Raw genomic sequence first — 16,436 nt, forward strand, 5'->3', positions numbered from 1 at the left:
AGAAAAAGAATGGTGTGTGTTGGCAATGGTTTGCTAGGCATTTTCTGTCTTGTGCTAATGTGGGTAAAAATTTATTTAGACTGTGCATCAGGATTGAAGCAGAAAAATATAGATACACACTGGTAGTGATTAGCTATCAAGTTATAGTGTGCGTATTAGTTAGCTATCTAATAAAGTCATCAGATTGATTGGTTATCTAGTATAGTTTTCTTATCCTTCTTGTGTGCAATAGAAAATATGAACAAGCTAAGTTCCTGTCATGGAAAGTCTGCATTTAATTTCGTATGCAATTCAGTGAAGGAATTGAATGCAGATTTTGACATGATGCAGGGACCTCACTGGAGATTGAATATCAAAGTGACTAAATTGGAGTGGCTGTACTCTGATTTATTGCAGACCTTAATATAATGTGTTTGTAGTGTTTAGTAAAAGATGACTTGATTGCATATTCTACCACAGTATGCATCTTTGGATACTCTTTTGTTCGATGATCTTTTGTTTATGTTTTTTAAAGTTTACTTGATTTATGGTCTATTGCGTGGCTACTGAAGTATGCTTTTGCCCTCAGCTCTTGGACTGTGCTCTTGGGCACAATGAGTCCGCACTTTTTAGGCGAGCTCAGTTGAAAGCTCTAGTTTCAATCCATAGCAAAGAGGTAACATTATCGTATCACTCTGCTTCTTGAGAAGTTTTCATGCTCAACCAGCGGTATATGACAGTGTAGCCTCTACCATAACAGTGTTGCCTCCTTGGATGTGTCTAAACTTTGGGCTCATTTTGATTCCATTCTCTAATTTTTAATATGGATTGCTAGTTTATGTTCCCTTTGTTGATTGCATGCATCTGCGTACTTTGTTTTTGGGGTTAGTTGATGCTTGGTCATGTAATGTGAACTTTTATTGTTGTGTAGCTTGATGACCTCATATTATCTGTACTATGTAAACTGAAGTTGTACTACTGATATGTGATAATGTTAGTCCTATATTTTGAATAGATGGAAAAAGGAGTGAAGGTTGCGGCGAAATGGGATTCATTTGTTGCCAAAACTTTTAATGATATTTGTGTGGAAGAAGTTCTCGCTCACAATAGGCCCCAAAATTGTTTGAACAGCAGTGGGTATGCGAATCTTGTACGTAAGTTTTTTGAACGTACCAGGAGACCTTACAATGAGGGGCAAATGAAGAATAGGTGGGATGCACTTAAAAAAAGGTATACCCAATGGAAGACATTGAACAACAGAGCTACCGGCTTGGGTAGGGATTCTATGACAAGGTGTATCGTGGCTGATGACAATTGGTGGAAAAAACAGAATGATGTAAGTATACATTGCAGATTTTTCAGTTTTTGATATACAAAAGTTACATGTTTCAATTTACAACGTTATTACCTTTCTTTTTCAGGCTATGGTCGGTTGTATATCCTTTAAGGATGCACCACTTGAGCATGAGGACCAAATGCGGATTATGTTTGAAGCTATTAGTGTTACAAACGAGACATCGTTTGTTCCTTCAAATGGAGAAGGTGGTGGCCAAGAAGATGATGGTGGTCAGAATAGCTGTGAGTTAGGGAGGGAAGGGCAGGTCCCTGCTCCCCCAAATGGCACTCCAACTTTAGGCAAGAGAACAGCTCCATTATCCCCCAAGAGAAAGAAGAAGAAGACCTTTAGAGATCAGTGTATGAAACGTTTAGTGGAAGCATATGAGAAGAAAGCTGAAAGTAGCAATAATTCAGCCACCTCAAATGTGGTTGACAGTGTAAGGGAGGAAATTGGTAACATGTTGGATCAAGTGATTAAGGATGGGGCTGAAGAAGGCAGTGATGAACATTACTACGCCACACAACTTCTTATAAAGAAAGAGTAGCGTGATGTGTTCATTACTTTAAAGACATCAAATGGGAGGTTAAATTGGCTAAGGAGGGCATGGGAGGATAATAAGAAGCACTAGTGTGTTTGTTTGAGACAATTAATTTCTATTTGTTGTTTGCTTGAGACATTTTATTTCTACTTGTTGTTTGCTTCAGACATAGTAGTTTGCCTGTGTTGCATGTTTGAGAGATTGTTGTTTGAGACATAATAACTTGTTGTTTGAGACAATTAATTTCTATTTGTTGTTTGCTTCAGACATATTGTATGTGTACTGTATGATTCATGTATCTATTTTTTTTAATAGATGAGTGACTCAGATGATGATTTTCTGGTAGCGTATTTGGCTTTGGAGTGCATGGGATCTGGATCAACCGGTAGAAGCGCACCAATTCCTGATAATATTCCAGTTATGACTGGGATCCAATGAGTTGAGCTAACTCTAGCGAATGCAGTTGACTGCTATGATATGTTCAGAATGTCAAGGTCAGTTTTTCTACATCTCCATGACACATTGGTACAGAATTATGGGTTGAAATCAAGTCGAAAAATGTGTACGAAGGAAGCAGTAGCCATGTTTTTGTGGATGTGTGGTGGTCCTCAATCATTTAGGCAAGCTAGGAATAGGTTCAAACACTCATTGGAAACAATTCGTAGAAAGGTTGATGAAGTTCTAGATGCTATTATGGGACTGGCTTTTCACAATATTAGGCCACAGGATCCACAGTTCGGAATAATTCACCCTAAGTTGCAAGAAGCAAGGTTTTGGCCTCATTTCAAAGATTGTATTGGTGCTATCGATGGCACGCATATAGAAGTCACTGTTTCGGCATCTGAACAACCAAAATATATTGGTAGGCATGGGTATACTTCACAAAATGTCATGGTTGTTTGTGACTTTGATATGAGATTTACATTTGTTGTCACTGGCTGGCCTGGGTCCGTACATGACACTCGCGTATTTTTGGATACTCTACTCACGTACCAGAACCAATTCCCAAAGCCTCCCAATGGAAAGTATTATCTTGTAGACTCCGGATATCCTAATAGAAAAGGGTATCTTGCACCTTATAGGGGACAAAGGTATCATGTTTCGGAATGGCAACATCACCAACCAGTGGGAAAAAAGAAATGTTCAATCAAGCACATTCATCACTTAGAAATGTGATTGAACGTTCATTTGGAGTGTTGAAGATGAAGTGGCGTATCTTGTTGCACTTGCCTAGCTATCCTATTACCAAACAAGCAAAAATTATAGTCGCATGTATGGCTCTTCACAATTTTGTTAGAGAAAATACCAATGAAGATCCAGATTTTAACTCCGATGTGCAAGATAATGCTACCGGTGGCAGCCAACCTACCATGATCGATGCTAGTGCTCCAGGAGATGACATTGATATGGGTGCCTTTCGTGACGCTATTGCTGCCTCTATGATGTCTTGAATATCATTGTAAAATTATATTATTTATTAATCTATAATCATCATGACTATTATTTATTAGTTTATTTTATCATTATTGTGTGTTTTATGACTATAATTATACTATAACAAAGTTCTGGTACTAATAATATACTTAGATTTGAAAATGGTAGAGAAATCCGATCAAAATGAGCTATTACAGGACTCAGGGGCAAATAGGTCATTTTACAGTCAGAACAGACAATCCAGTAGAAATAATCAGGATTGCCAAACACCCCAGATTCTTCAGACAGCGGATTCTTCAGACAGCGGATTATCAGAAAATCTTGATTCTCAGATAAGCGATTCTCAGGTAAGCGAAACCAAACAGGACCATTGATTGTTTGCAATACGCATGGCTGTATCAAATTCAAGCAGGCGTGGTTCAACCACGCGCTGCATCTCTTACTTGGAGGGATCGACCACCATGCCTGAACCGCTACAAAGGCAACGGGTTCCTGTCTTGAAGATGGGTGAAACATGTTCACAGTCAAACAGGGTTTATTACTCTGACATGCACATTTTGTTTATCAGTTAGCGAGCGGGTGTTTTCGGAATTTCAAGTCTCTCTTCATCCAATGGTTGGTACAATAGCAATGCAGCCAAAGCCACACAGAATGACAGAATGCAAGTCCTGAAATCTCAACTCAGAACTGCAGGTCGAACAAACCATAAGCCCCCCTCAATAAACCCCATGATCATATACTAAGCACAAACAACTTTATTTGAAACTTTATTACATTACCCCTCAAAAGGAGTATAGTATTTATTACATGACTTATTAACTTAATACATCATAATAACTTATTTCCGGTGCTACATGCATATACTAAGTTCAGCAAGATCCTCGCGCATCACAACACTACTGCAAATGAGCAACTCAGCTCCACACACACCGCAGCAACAAAGGGGCAACCTAGCGGCGGCCGTCGCCTCTCTTTCTCTGTGCCTCTAAGCAATGACCATCTCCAGCACAGCCATCGCCGCCCTGGCCGCCGGGTTGCTGTTGGAGCTGTACTTCACCGGGTACGACGCGTCCATGGCGATGCCGCACTTGCCCCTGGGCGAGGGCACGTTGCGCGCCATCCGGATGTAGCCGCCCTCGCCCCAGCCGTCGCTCCACGAGTTCTTCACGATCCAGAAGTCCCTGCCGTTCTCGCTGCCGTAGCCCACCGCCGTCACGCCATGGTCCAGCCTCGTCCCGCACATCCCGTTGAAGATGCCCTGCGCAGAGATGATCAGGAAGAACACAGCTCAGACTTGCAGAGCAAAGAACAGCTAGCCTCCGTTAGCAGTGCTAGCTCTTGTGTTCCTTCTTTCTCACTGAATGTCTGTCAGTCACTTTACCGACTGGTAGTGCTGGAATGCGCGACCGGCGGCATCAATAGCGACGCTAACGGGCTGGCTCGCCACCGCCTCCTGCAACGCCGTCTCGTTGTTGGTCGCCACATCCACGAAGTTGTCTATGGTCACAACCTTTTCATTCACCTGCAATTGAAGAAGACGCAAATCGATCTCCATCATCATCAGTTCCGATCAAATTGCAATCTGGTGTTGCAGGTTATTATGATGGTACCGAGTACCGACCCGGTTGGCGTCACATGTGCCGTCGGTTCCGGTGAAGGGGTAGTCGGCCTCGGTGTCGATCCCGCCGTTGTTGATGACGAACTGGAAGGCGTTCTGCATGATTCCGCCATTGCAGCCGCCGTCCTGGCTGTCGCAGTCGATCACCTCCTGCTCCGACAGCGAGATGAGGTTGCCCGTCACGATCGAGTTGATCCCCTCCATGGCTGCCACTGCCGAGAACGCCCAGCACCCACCTGCGAGCACCGCTCACGGCCCAGAGATGATCATCAGACGATAACTCACCGGAGGAGAACATTCTAGCAGCTACTTCGTCGGCGAAGTTATTAACGAGCAGCATGGAGCCGAGTACGGACCGCATTGCTCTTGGTTCTTGACCTCGGTGACGGCACCGAGCTGGCGCCAGTCGACGTCGTCGGGGAGCTGGTCGCGGCGGCGGCGCAGGTAGCGCGTGCTCCCGGCCCGGCGAGCCGCGCTGCGGCGGCCACGGAACCCGAGGACGCGGCCGCGGTACTCCTCGACGGTGAGGTCGGCGAAGGGGGTGAGGCCGAGGCGGAAGCTGTGGAGCCCCGCGTCCGCCTCCGCGTTGTGCGCGTCGATGTAGCGAAGGTTGTCGCGGAACACCTCCAGGCGCAGCCGGTCCTCCTCCTCGCCGCCGGCCAGGTCGCAGTTGCCGCGCGGGCGGCCGTGCTCCGACTTCCACGACGCGTACATGCGCCGCACCTCCTCGTCCGCCCGCTCCGCCGGCGGCGGCACGGTGGCGTAGGGGTGGCGGGCCGCGGCGGCGGAGGCCAGAGCCAGCGCCACCGCGAGCGCGAGCAGCGCCGCGGCGGGCGCAGGGGAGCGCGGTGGACGCATGGCGATCGTCTGAGGTGGCGTCGAGCTCGGCGAGGGACGATGAGAGGAGAGGCTCTGTGACCTGCTGCGTGTGTCACTGCCGTGGCTTAGCCTGTGAACGACCCCGAGCATTTTATAGCCGCGCGAGGCAACGAACTGGGCCACGCGGGCCCACCGCCAGCACGACTCGGCAATAGCCTCGTTCCTTCAGGCCTTGACGCCTGTCTCAAACAGAGGGCAGCCGCCATGCTTGCCGTGAATTGTGGGATTATGCATGGCTTTGGATTTTTTTTGTACATAAAAATCCTAGATTGAATTGCACATGCTAGGTTGCCTTTTTTTTATTTAAAAAAATGGAGATGTGCAAATGAGATCAATATACCCATCTTATTTCTTATAGACCAAAGGAGCCGTCATCTACTTAATCCTTATGTTTATTAGAGTAGGATGGCTCGAGCCGTCATCATTGTGCAATAGAAGCTAGAAGTTCTCATGTTTGGTCCGAAGAATCTATTCCTAACTCGAGATGACTCGTAACTGATTTCTTTGGTCCGAAGAATCTATTCCTCGTGTTTATATCAGACATGGGTCTACGACAAAGAAATCAGTTATGAATGATCTCATTCCTCGGTCCAAAACAGAGATCAATCAATTTATCCACTGTTTCCTTGAACCAAATTAAACACTCTGCTTAGACTGCGATCAGCAGTGGCGATACAAAACCATACAATCTCCATCAACCTGCGACCAAGTTGCCGAGGTGGATAGGGCGGCTTCGGGCCCTCCAACGATGGGTGATAAGGACGAGCCCTCCAAGCTGAGCATGCTTTGGCTCTAAAGTCCTGCCGCCACTAGAGGCAACGGGATGCTGATTGGCACCGGGCTCCCGCGCTACTCGAACGCTCCCAGGCGTGCAAGTGCAACCCCTTTTGCCCGGAACCGTGGGCGCCGGCGGGCGGAACCGTGAGCGTTGCGCGCAGCCATGCCGCCGCCGGCGGGCTCCGGCTACGACGGTGAAGAACCGGGGGAGCTGCCCGGCCGGTGTCGCTCTGGCCAACCAACGCCTTTCTGCGAGACCACGTACGAGGTGAGGTCTCTCTCACTGTCTCTCCCTCCCCATTTTTAATGCAGAACGTGCAAATCATGCTCGAGGAGGAGGGGATCGTGCTGCACTGCTGCATTGCACCCATCTTATCCGGGCACACAGCTCTTGACGTCCGTTTGTGCCGTGGCGCGCGCGAGGCTCTGCTGGTTTCCACGGAAATCGTCGGCCGCTGCGGCGGTGAAATCCAGTGCTTGCTCCCGCATGGTGTCACTGTCATCTGGCCATCCGTGCCTCCACTTGCGTTCAGAGCTTGGATAGAGACCCCTGTCTGTTCCAATGCTCAAGTAATAAAACCATAAATAATTTGGAGGAATTTTAGTCCTATGGGATTTTTTCTTATATCTCTCTCTTTGGGGTAAAAGATTGCACCTCCTTTCGGCTGTTCTGCTCCTGCAACTATTCCTGACACCAGTAGGGCACTGTATTTTCAGGATTTCAGAGTTAACTGCAGAGTTAGTTTCTTCTCAGATTACTCCTGAATCCTGATCATTGCGCCTTTTCATTCCGTGAGTCTGGGCAAGTCCATGCAATCTACTTATTTGGGATCTCACTCTTCGAAAGATTGCATAGAAAAACAAATACAGAAATTAATCTGGGATATCAGAAAAGAAAAACTTTTATGGCGCACAATACTACCACTCGCTTATTCCGATCACGGTACGTAGACGAACCTCAAGTTTACATCAGCGTTGAGCTGCCGTCGGGCCTTACCTCGGGCACGGCGAACTGCAGCAGTACCAGAGAGAGTCCACAGTCCAGTCCGAACTCCCGGCAGGAGCTCCTACGCGCTGAGGATGACAACGAAGAGTCGTTCACAAGGAGGTGACCGTCACCATCGCCGGACGGGAAGCGAGGGCACGGCGGACTGCAGCAGCGGCGCGCGTGGTGAGGCACGGGGACCTGGCCATGGCTTGGTCGGCGATGAAATAACGACCGGGGGTGGACAGTAAATGAAATACCGTCCACCCCTAGGGTCCCTCACGGCCGTTTGATTGGGCCTGTGCGGCTAAGATTTGCGTATTCACCGTCTCAAGGGGATGATTAGAAGTTATTGGCCATGGGACTCTCGGGCAGCAAGAGCCTGACGTTGGGTCGAGAGAGGGGCCCGGCGTCTACCTCGAGCTATCAAGTGTGAGCACGGCAGACTGCAGCGAGCGCGCGCAGCCGAAGCTCCACGGCGCAGTAGCCACCACGAGCACCTCCATGATGGCGAGGCAGCCACCATGGCGCCGCGGGCGGCGTCGGCGTGTACCTGCTTGCCGCGTTCTTCGCATCGGACTTCGAGGCTCTGGGTGCGAGCAGCGAAGCGCGGGGCGGCGACGAGGTCGGCAATGAGCTTGACCTCCTCATTTCTGATGGTGCCGTCGCTGGCTGTGCCTATGAAGCTACATGCAATTGCGAGGTCGACCTGGTGCGCGGCGTACTGCTGCAGCGCCGAGCTCGCCCTTCCCGAACTCCCGGCGTTCGTCGCGTCCAGGAGCACCTACGACGAGGGATGAACCAGCCATTGCGTTCGGCGTCGCTCGGTGCGCGCGGCGCGCCACTCCTCGTCCTCGGCGACGGACTTTTCGACGCACACCGCGAAACCCGGGGCGGCAACGAGTCCGATGGCGGCCCGCCGGACGCAGGGGCAAGGCTAACGCGAGCACACGCGAGAATGCAGCAGCCGCCGTGCTTGGCGAGACATGGACCGAGTCCCCTGGCGTGGTCGGGCAATGAAATAACGACCAGGGGGTGGACGGTAAATGAAATACCGTCCACCCCTGGGGTCCATTTGTAACTGTTCGATTGGACTTGTGCGGCCACGATTTGCAGATTCATCAATACAAATACCGTCCACCCCGTGTTATTGACCGCTGTCAACTCTCGGGCGAGCAAGGGCCCGGTGGCTACCTCGAGCCGCAAAGCGCCGGCACGGCGGACTGCGGCAGCGCGCCCAGCGCGAGCTCCCCGGCGTTCATCAGGTCCAGGACAGGAGCACCTCCATCGTGAGCCAGCCGCCGCGTGAGTTCCACTGGAGGCGTTCCCCTGCCGCGCGGCCGCGTCATACCTCAAGCTTCCCACCACCACCAGAGGTGCCCGGTGCCTTTGTTCCATGGCTGCCGCCTGCAGCCTTCACGATTTGCAAGCGTCGCGTGTTCGTCTTGCACGTTGCACAGTCCACCGAGGATCATAGATGAACACGCACTTGATTACCGCTGATCTCAGTACATACATGAACACCACGGACTGACGGGCACACAGCATACTAGACAACGTTCCAAGCGTAGGTGTCGCAGCCTAGGCTCCATGTAGAGCAGGTCGGCCATGAGCCTGAACTCCTCGATGGTGATGGCGCCGTCGCCGTGGCCATCCTGGCACTCGACGATGGCGGCGCAGTACTCAGCGCTGGCGGCGCCCATGACGCTGAGCGCCCTGGCGAGCTCGTCCGCGGTCCGCAGCGCCGACTGCAGCAGGTTCCGAGCGCGCCTAGAACGAGCTCCCCGTCGTTCATCACTTCCATGAGCTCCTCGATGCTGAGCCGGCCGTCGCGGTCGGCGTCCACGACCTCCTACGACGAGCCGGCCGTCGCGGTCGGCGTCGTCCGGTACGCACGGCGCGCCACTCCTCGACGACAGACCTTTCGACGGCTGGGCAAATGGATCGGACGCAAGCACGCCGCGGAACACGGAGCGGCGACGAGGCCATCGGCTGCCGGCCGGGCGCAGGGGCACGGGGAACGCGTGCACGCGCGAGAATGCAGCAGCCGCCGCGCGCTGGCGAGACACAGACTGAAGCCATGGCGTGGTCGGGCAACGAAATAACGACCAGGGGGTGGACGGTAAATGAAATACCGTCTTATACCCCTGGGGTCCTTCGCAGCCGTTTGATCGGACTTGTGCGGCCAAGATTTGCGTATTCACCGTTTCAAGGGGACGATTTTCAGAAGTTATCGACCGCAGTCAACTCTCGGACGAGCAAGAGCCTGACGTCGCATCGAAAGGGTGGGGCCCGGCGTCTACCTCAAGCCGTGGAGCGCCGGCGCCGGCGGAATGCAGCAGCGCGCCGCGGCGTTCATCACATCCGCCATGATTCCATGAGCAAGCTGCCGTGCGGCCCTGCCGCGCCATTCCTCCAGCTTCGCACCACCACGGACGTGGCCGGTACACTCTGTTCCATGGCTGCAGGCTTGACGAGTTGCAAGCGGCGTCGGCGCGTACGTACGTGCTCGGCGCGTCCTCCGCATCGGACTTCGAACTCAGGGTGCAGGCAACAAAGCTTGGGGGCGGCGATGAGGTCGGCCATGAACTTGAAACTCCTCATTGCTGATGGCGCCGTCGCCGGCTGTGCCTAGGAGGCTAGGTGCAACTGCGAACTCGACCGCGCCCAGCGCGACGCCCGCACGCCCTGTCCGAACCCCCGGCGTCCACGATTTGCCGGCCATTGCATTCGGCGTCGCCGGTGCGCGCGGCGTGCCACTCCTTGACGACAGACTGCGGCTGTGACGATCGAGGGCGAGGCCACCGGCGGCGGCTGCAGGAGCACGGCCAAAGCGAGACTACCGGGATGAACAGCCTTGTGACTACCGGGATGAGCCGATTCTGTGAGCAGGCAATTATGTAGGCCCCGTGTTTATGAGCAAAACAATGCCAAATTTCTCAACTCACGGCTCACGCCGCATTCGCTGTTGCGCCTATGAGGTAACTGCAGCGGATGGCGCTTCCGCTCCCCGCGCTCCGTCGGGCCTCGACCTCGACCACGGCGGCAGTGCAGCAGCAGCGAGCCCAGCCCGGAAGAAAATTCTCTGCGACGGTGCCGCTGCCGCTGCCGCACACCGCCCAGAATACTGACGCGTGGCGATTACAATATCGGGAGCAGGCCATCCGCGGGAGCTACGCACTGTTCCGAGCCGGCCTGCTGTCCTACTACCGAGCCGATTCCACGACATCCTCCGAAGCCGGATGGTCTAATACTAGATCGAGCCGCTCCCTTCTCCTGGAGTGAATATTTGTAGGGAGCCTTGAGGCCTGCAGACGCCGTCCGCCACCAGATCGTTCTTCATCGTTGAGATGCGCGACACATCGCCCGTCTGCAGCGAAACCAGGAAGCTTGATGGTGTCCAGCAAGACAGCAGTCTTGTACGTCGGACAGGCAAAAATAGGTATCCAGACTCTATTTCTGTATTCGATCGGTGCTCTCAAGCTTCGAGCACCTTTGATGCCGGCATGGTTTAATTCGTTGGCATCTCCAACACCATTGAGACTGTGGAAGCATTAGTAATCAACTCAAAGACGGGAGCCGATGATGATCTCGATGGTGAAACAAAATGAATTGCGATCTCAGCAGCTGCTGCCGAATCGGCAGGATTCACGGCGATGGTGTCCGGCTTGGTCGTAGACATTGATGGAATTGTTTTTTTACGGTGCACGGTACTACCACTTGGTAGTAGGTAGTATGGAAAAGATCTAACCGTCCATTAGAAGAGGTAAGATTGTCATTACTAACTTAATATAAATTAGTTAATAATAATTTTTATAATTTTTGGCAATTTTATTTATTGCAACTATTTGGAGCATATTGCAATACTTTTAGGCTATTGCATCAGGGATGAAACTTTGTAGTGAAATGATTTTTCCCATATTACCTTTATACTATCTATACTACTACCTAGATATAGTATTGTCAGTACATACGGACAGAGGTACCTCATGCTAGGTTGTCCAACCCGAAGGACGCGCAGAACGCGGACAGAGGGTGACCCCTCGGGGATCTCGCCGAAAGGGGAAGGTCCTTCTTGCCTCTTCACTGTGGGCGCAAGCTGTCCACCGGGCGCAATACTGGGATATGGCCCCACCTGCGGGTTTGTTCCTCGCCCAAGGTGGGCCCGGATGTCTTGTCGGTACATACGGATAAGGGTACCTCCTGCTAGAGTATCCAACCCGAAGGGCGCGAGGTTATCCGTAATCTCGCTCTAAGCCTTTGGGTGACGGGGCGTACGGCTCGGGCCTGACAGCTGGGGTCACGGTCTCCGAACCTCACCCCGTGCTCTTGCAGGACCGGCGCCTCCGCGTACCCACGAGGACAAGGTGCTCAGGAACGGCCATCACGGGCCCGAACCCCCGCGGGGTGGTCCGGTGCCGCCACGTGTGGAAGCCGGACCCCCTGGAGGCCTATGCACCTAGGCCGGCCTCGGGGGTCCGGACCTCCCTTCCCTCGGGGAGGAGGTCCGGTGCCGCCACGTGCCCCAGAGGAAACGGCTGCTAAGCTAGTTCTGCCACGTGTCCGGTGGCAGTAAGCCTTCTGCGGGACGCCAACCCAACTGCCACATTAAATGCGGGTAGTTAGGCTGCGCGTGCCCGTGACAGGGCGTGGGCTGCCCACTGACACGTTGGGTAGGTATGACTGACACCACGGTAAACCCGCCTGTTACCGAGACGGCACGTCGCATCACCACATCGCGTACAAAGGTGGGCGCGCGTGTTGTCACATCACAGCGCCGCGCGCGTGAGTAAAGGGTAATTATAATCTGCTGCAGGAGGGATGCGGCGTGCGCTACTACAGTGTGCGCGGAAGCTACATCATGGCAGGTCAACGCGACCCCTTCCCCCGTTAGTGGGGAAGGACGCAACAGTGACAGCACGACTTCCACTGTGCATGTCACTTACAGCTGGCACTGTGTCGGGGAGACGGTACATAACCATACCCTGGTAGAAGATATGCACATAAGCTTCCTGATCGAGGACTACAGGGAGGAGCCGGAGAGAAAGATTTTCGAATCTGTGGCATGAAGGCTCCAATGTGTACGTTATTTAATATGCAGCCTGCTCCACCTGTCGGGGCCACGCTCAGTGTACGTGCTCCCCTTAAGCCTATAAAAGGGGAAGCGCGCTCGCTAGAACACAGGTCCTCTCAAGGCTCGAGGTTGGCTAGAGGACACACACGCTTTTGAAGTCTCACAGGCAATACAACACACAGTGGACGTAGGGTTTTACGCTCCAGCGGCTTGAACCACTCTAAACGATTATATGCTTTCCGTGTTCATCCACCCTTTTATCTCGCGTTTCTTGACTTCCCCCAAACTCATTCTAGACTAGGATTAGGCGGGTGCATTCCGCCACCCGGCCGGAGATTTTCTCCGACAAGTATTTTATATTACTAATCAATATTTCAGTGGTATAGAAAAATCTCGACCGTCCAATATTTACATATAAATTCTTTTCTTTTCAGACAGTAGTATATGATCGTATTATGCGTCGTAAAAATCATCGAAGGATGGACCATGTTCCCAGCACCTGGATACGAATGGCTGATGGCAGCAGAATTCTCCATTCTCCTTCGATGATAGCCAATGCAGAATTAGGGCATGTCCGGCGGCGGCAGAATTCTCTAAAAGCGTCAAGATGCTGGGCAGCCCGATCCTTTTCTGACGGAGCTATCTTCAATCCGCGGAATCGTCGGACAGACGTGGGAGGAGCACCGGCTTGATTGATCGTGGCTCGAGCGCTCGGCTCATTTGGTGCAAGCACTGTTGGCAGCGGAGCCGGCTCGAAACAGCGCGTAGCTCCCGCGCGGATGGCCTGCTTCGTTTCGGATGGTGTGATCGCCACGCGTCAGTATCCTGCGCGGTGTCGCACCAGCGGTGCTGTGCGGCACCGCCGCAGAGAATTTTTATCCGACGACTTGCAGCTCTCGGGCGAGCAAGAGCCCGGCGGCTACCTCGAGCGCCGCGAAGCGCCGGCACGGCGGACTGCGGCAGCACGCCGAGCGCGAGCTCCCCGGCGTTCGTCAGCTTCAGGAGCACCCCCACCGTGAGTCAGCCGCCGCGCTGAGTTCCACTGTAGCCGTTCCCCTGCCGCGCGGCCGCGCCATACCTCTAGCTTCCCGCCACCACTAGAGATGCCCGGTGCTCTGTTCCATGGCTGCCGCCTGCAGCCTTCACGACTCGCAAGCGTCGCGTGTTCGTCTTGTACGTTGCTCAGTCCACGGAAGATCATGGATGAACACCACGGGCACACAGCAAACTAGACACCGTTCCAAGCATAGGTGTCGCAGCCAAGGCTCGATCTAGAGCAGGTCGGCCATGAGCCTGAACTCCTCGATGGTGACGCCGACGTCTCCGTCGCCGTCCAGGCAATCGGCGATGGCCGCACAGTCCTCGGCGCTGGCCAGCAGCAGCGAGCACAGTTTTCCCATTAAAAGGAATTTATTTATCACATAATTTCATTAATTCTCATTCCCGGTGTTACATAAATAAAGTTAATTAAAATGAGACCCATCACGCATCACAACTCACCACAACAAACTTGTAAACGAGCAAATTTAGAGTCCACACCACACAGCAAGGAGACAAGCGATCAGCAGCAGCCTGCCTAAGCAAGAGCCATCTTACTAATCCCAGCTTTCGCCATCGGGTTGTTGGGGCCGTTCTTCACCGGGTACGACGCGTCCATGGCGATGCCGCACTTGCCTGTGGGCAAGAACACGTTGCGCGCCATGCGGATGTAGCCGCCCTCGCCCCACCCGGGGCCCCACGAGTTCTTCACGATCCAGAAGTCCCTGCCGCCCTCGCTGCCGTAGCCCACCGCCGTCACGCCGTGGTCCAGCTGCAGCCCGCAGACCCCGTTGAAGATGCCCTGCACGAACACGACGATCAGGATGATCAAGAACAGTTCGTCAGAACAGAGAACAGATACTTCGATTATCTGGGTTCCTTCTCCTTCATCCAGATGCATGCTTACCGAGGTGTAGTGCTGGAACGCAGGGCTGTTCGCGTTAATGGCGACGCTGACGGGCTGGTTCGCCACCGCCTTCTGCAGCGCCTTCTCGTTGTTGGGTGGCACCATCTCGTACGAATCTATGGAGACAACCTTTTTGTTCTCCTGCATTTTTATTTTTGAGCAGAATAATTCAAATCTCCATCACCATCCACACACAAATACGTGCTGCGTTAACTTTTGCGCGCACAATTAAGCTGATGAAATTTGCTAGTGCACGAATTGGTGAGTGAGAGTACGGACCCTGATGGCATCACAGGTCCCGTCTTTTCCGATGAAGGGGTAGTCGGCCTCGGTGTCGATCCCGCCATTGTTGATCACGAACTCGAAGGCGTTGCCCATGTCGCCGCCGTTGCAGCCGCTGTCCTGGCTGTCGCAGTCAATCAGCTCCTGCTCCGAGAGCGATACGAGGTTGCCCGTCACGATCTTGTTGATCCCCTCCATGGCTGCCACTGCCGAGAACGCCCAGCACCCACCTGCATATCTCTCTCACAGCCCAGAGATCACCACTGCAAGTTCTTACCAAAGAGCTCAAGCGATTCTCGAGAGCATGCATAGCTAGCATGGAGTTTGTGTGTACGAACCGCATTGCCGTTGGTTCTTGACCTCGGTGACGGCGCCCTGCAGGCGCCAGTCGACGGCGTCGGGGAGGTCGTCGCCGGCGCGGGGCAGGTAGCGGGTGCTGGCCACCCGTGGCGCCGTGGCGTTGCGGAAGCCGAGGGCGCGACGGACGAACTCCTCCAGGGTGAGGTCGGCGAAGGGGGTGAGGCCGAGGCGGAAGGTGTGAAGCCCCGCGTCGGCCTCCGCGTTGTGCGCGTCGATGTAGCGCAGGTTGGCGCGGAACACCTCCAGCCGCAGCCGGTCCTCCTCGCCGGCCTTGCTGCAGTTGCAGCGCGGCCGCCGGTGCTCCGACCTCCACGCCTCGTACAGCCGCCGCACCTCCTCGTCCGCCCGCTCCAGCGGCGCCGCGACGGCGACGGACGCGGCCAGCGCCACCGTGAGCGCGAGCAGCGCCGCGGCAGGCACCGGACAGCGTGGGGAACGCATGGCGATCCCTGGACTGGTTTGGGATGACCTCAAGCTCGATCGGCGAGAGATGGCGAGAAGCGAGCGGGAGGAGGAGGCGACGAGAAGAGTATCTCTGAACTGATGCGTGTCTCTGAACGATCAGTGCAGTGATGGCTTAGCCTGCGAAACGAGCCGATCAATTTATAGCCACCGGGGAGGCAACGAACTGGGCCGCCGGGCCCACCACCAACACTACAAAAACCTCGTCCCTTTTGACGCCTGTCTCAAACAGAGGGCTGCCGCCATGGCAAGGTGTTGATTTTGATTCAGCTGTGTGTGAAGGGATAACCACAATTGACGATGCTTGCTATGACACGTTTTCTGCTTTAGCTTGAAAGTACTAAAAAAAATGCAGGAACCTACCTCAACATATGATGAGTTTTTAGAAGCCGTCGCTGAAGAAAGCAGAAGTTGTCTTGTTAGTAGCAAGCTTCTAGGTATGTTCTAGTTTACGAGGATGCAGCAGTGGCAGAAGTGAATCGACGGCAAATATGACCTGGGAAATAAGGGAAATGCTAGATGAAATGGTTCAACATCCCATTCCTCGATTTCAGATTTTCTAGACATGAGCCTTATGGCGTGACGGATCATCCCTCTTTACTACTATGCAGAGCTTAACAATCAGCAGCGGCAGTCAAAAAAATAAGGAAACAAAAATAAGGAAACAGTCCGGTTTATACCCTCAAATTATCGTAAAAGAACAAAACTAGATAAGAGAAGCCATCCAACTGTCGAAACTGGATAAATTTGGCCCTTAGGGTAGT

At 53.1% G+C, this 16,436-nt stretch overlaps 2 protein-coding genes across 3 annotated transcripts; both read right to left on the reverse strand.

Moving 5' to 3' along the window:
* Positions 1-4,030: 4,030 nt before the first annotated feature.
* LOC112889335 (ervatamin-B-like) lies at positions 4,031-5,824 on the reverse strand. Of its 2 annotated transcripts, none has more exons than XM_025955910.1 (4): positions 5,265-5,824; positions 4,912-5,144; positions 4,744-4,812; positions 4,031-4,384 (listed from the first exon to the last, which is right to left on the reverse strand). In XM_025955910.1, the coding sequence occupies exons 1-4, from the start codon at positions 5,764-5,766 to the stop codon at positions 4,241-4,243; spliced, it is 948 nt and encodes a 315-aa protein (XP_025811695.1). In that variant the 5' UTR covers positions 5,767-5,824; the 3' UTR covers positions 4,031-4,240. The 2 variants fall into 2 exon arrangements, with proteins under 2 accessions (XP_025811695.1, XP_025811694.1); XM_025955909.1 differs by having other exon boundaries at positions 4,031-4,548; positions 4,672-4,812.
* An 8,208-nt stretch (positions 5,825-14,032) lies between these two features.
* Positions 14,033-15,764, reverse strand: LOC112889336 (zingipain-2-like). Its single transcript, XM_025955911.1, has 4 exons — positions 15,189-15,764; positions 14,848-15,080; positions 14,569-14,709; positions 14,033-14,463 (listed from the first exon to the last, which is right to left on the reverse strand). The coding sequence occupies exons 1-4, from the start codon at positions 15,649-15,651 to the stop codon at positions 14,200-14,202; spliced, it is 1,101 nt and encodes a 366-aa protein (XP_025811696.1). The 5' UTR covers positions 15,652-15,764; the 3' UTR covers positions 14,033-14,199.
* Between the last annotated feature and the right edge of the window lie 672 nt (positions 15,765-16,436).

The sequence above is a fragment of the Panicum hallii genome, chromosome 4 (genome assembly GCF_002211085.1).
Source record: "Panicum hallii strain FIL2 chromosome 4, PHallii_v3.1, whole genome shotgun sequence".
NCBI classification, from domain to species: domain Eukaryota; kingdom Viridiplantae; phylum Streptophyta; class Magnoliopsida; order Poales; family Poaceae; genus Panicum; species Panicum hallii.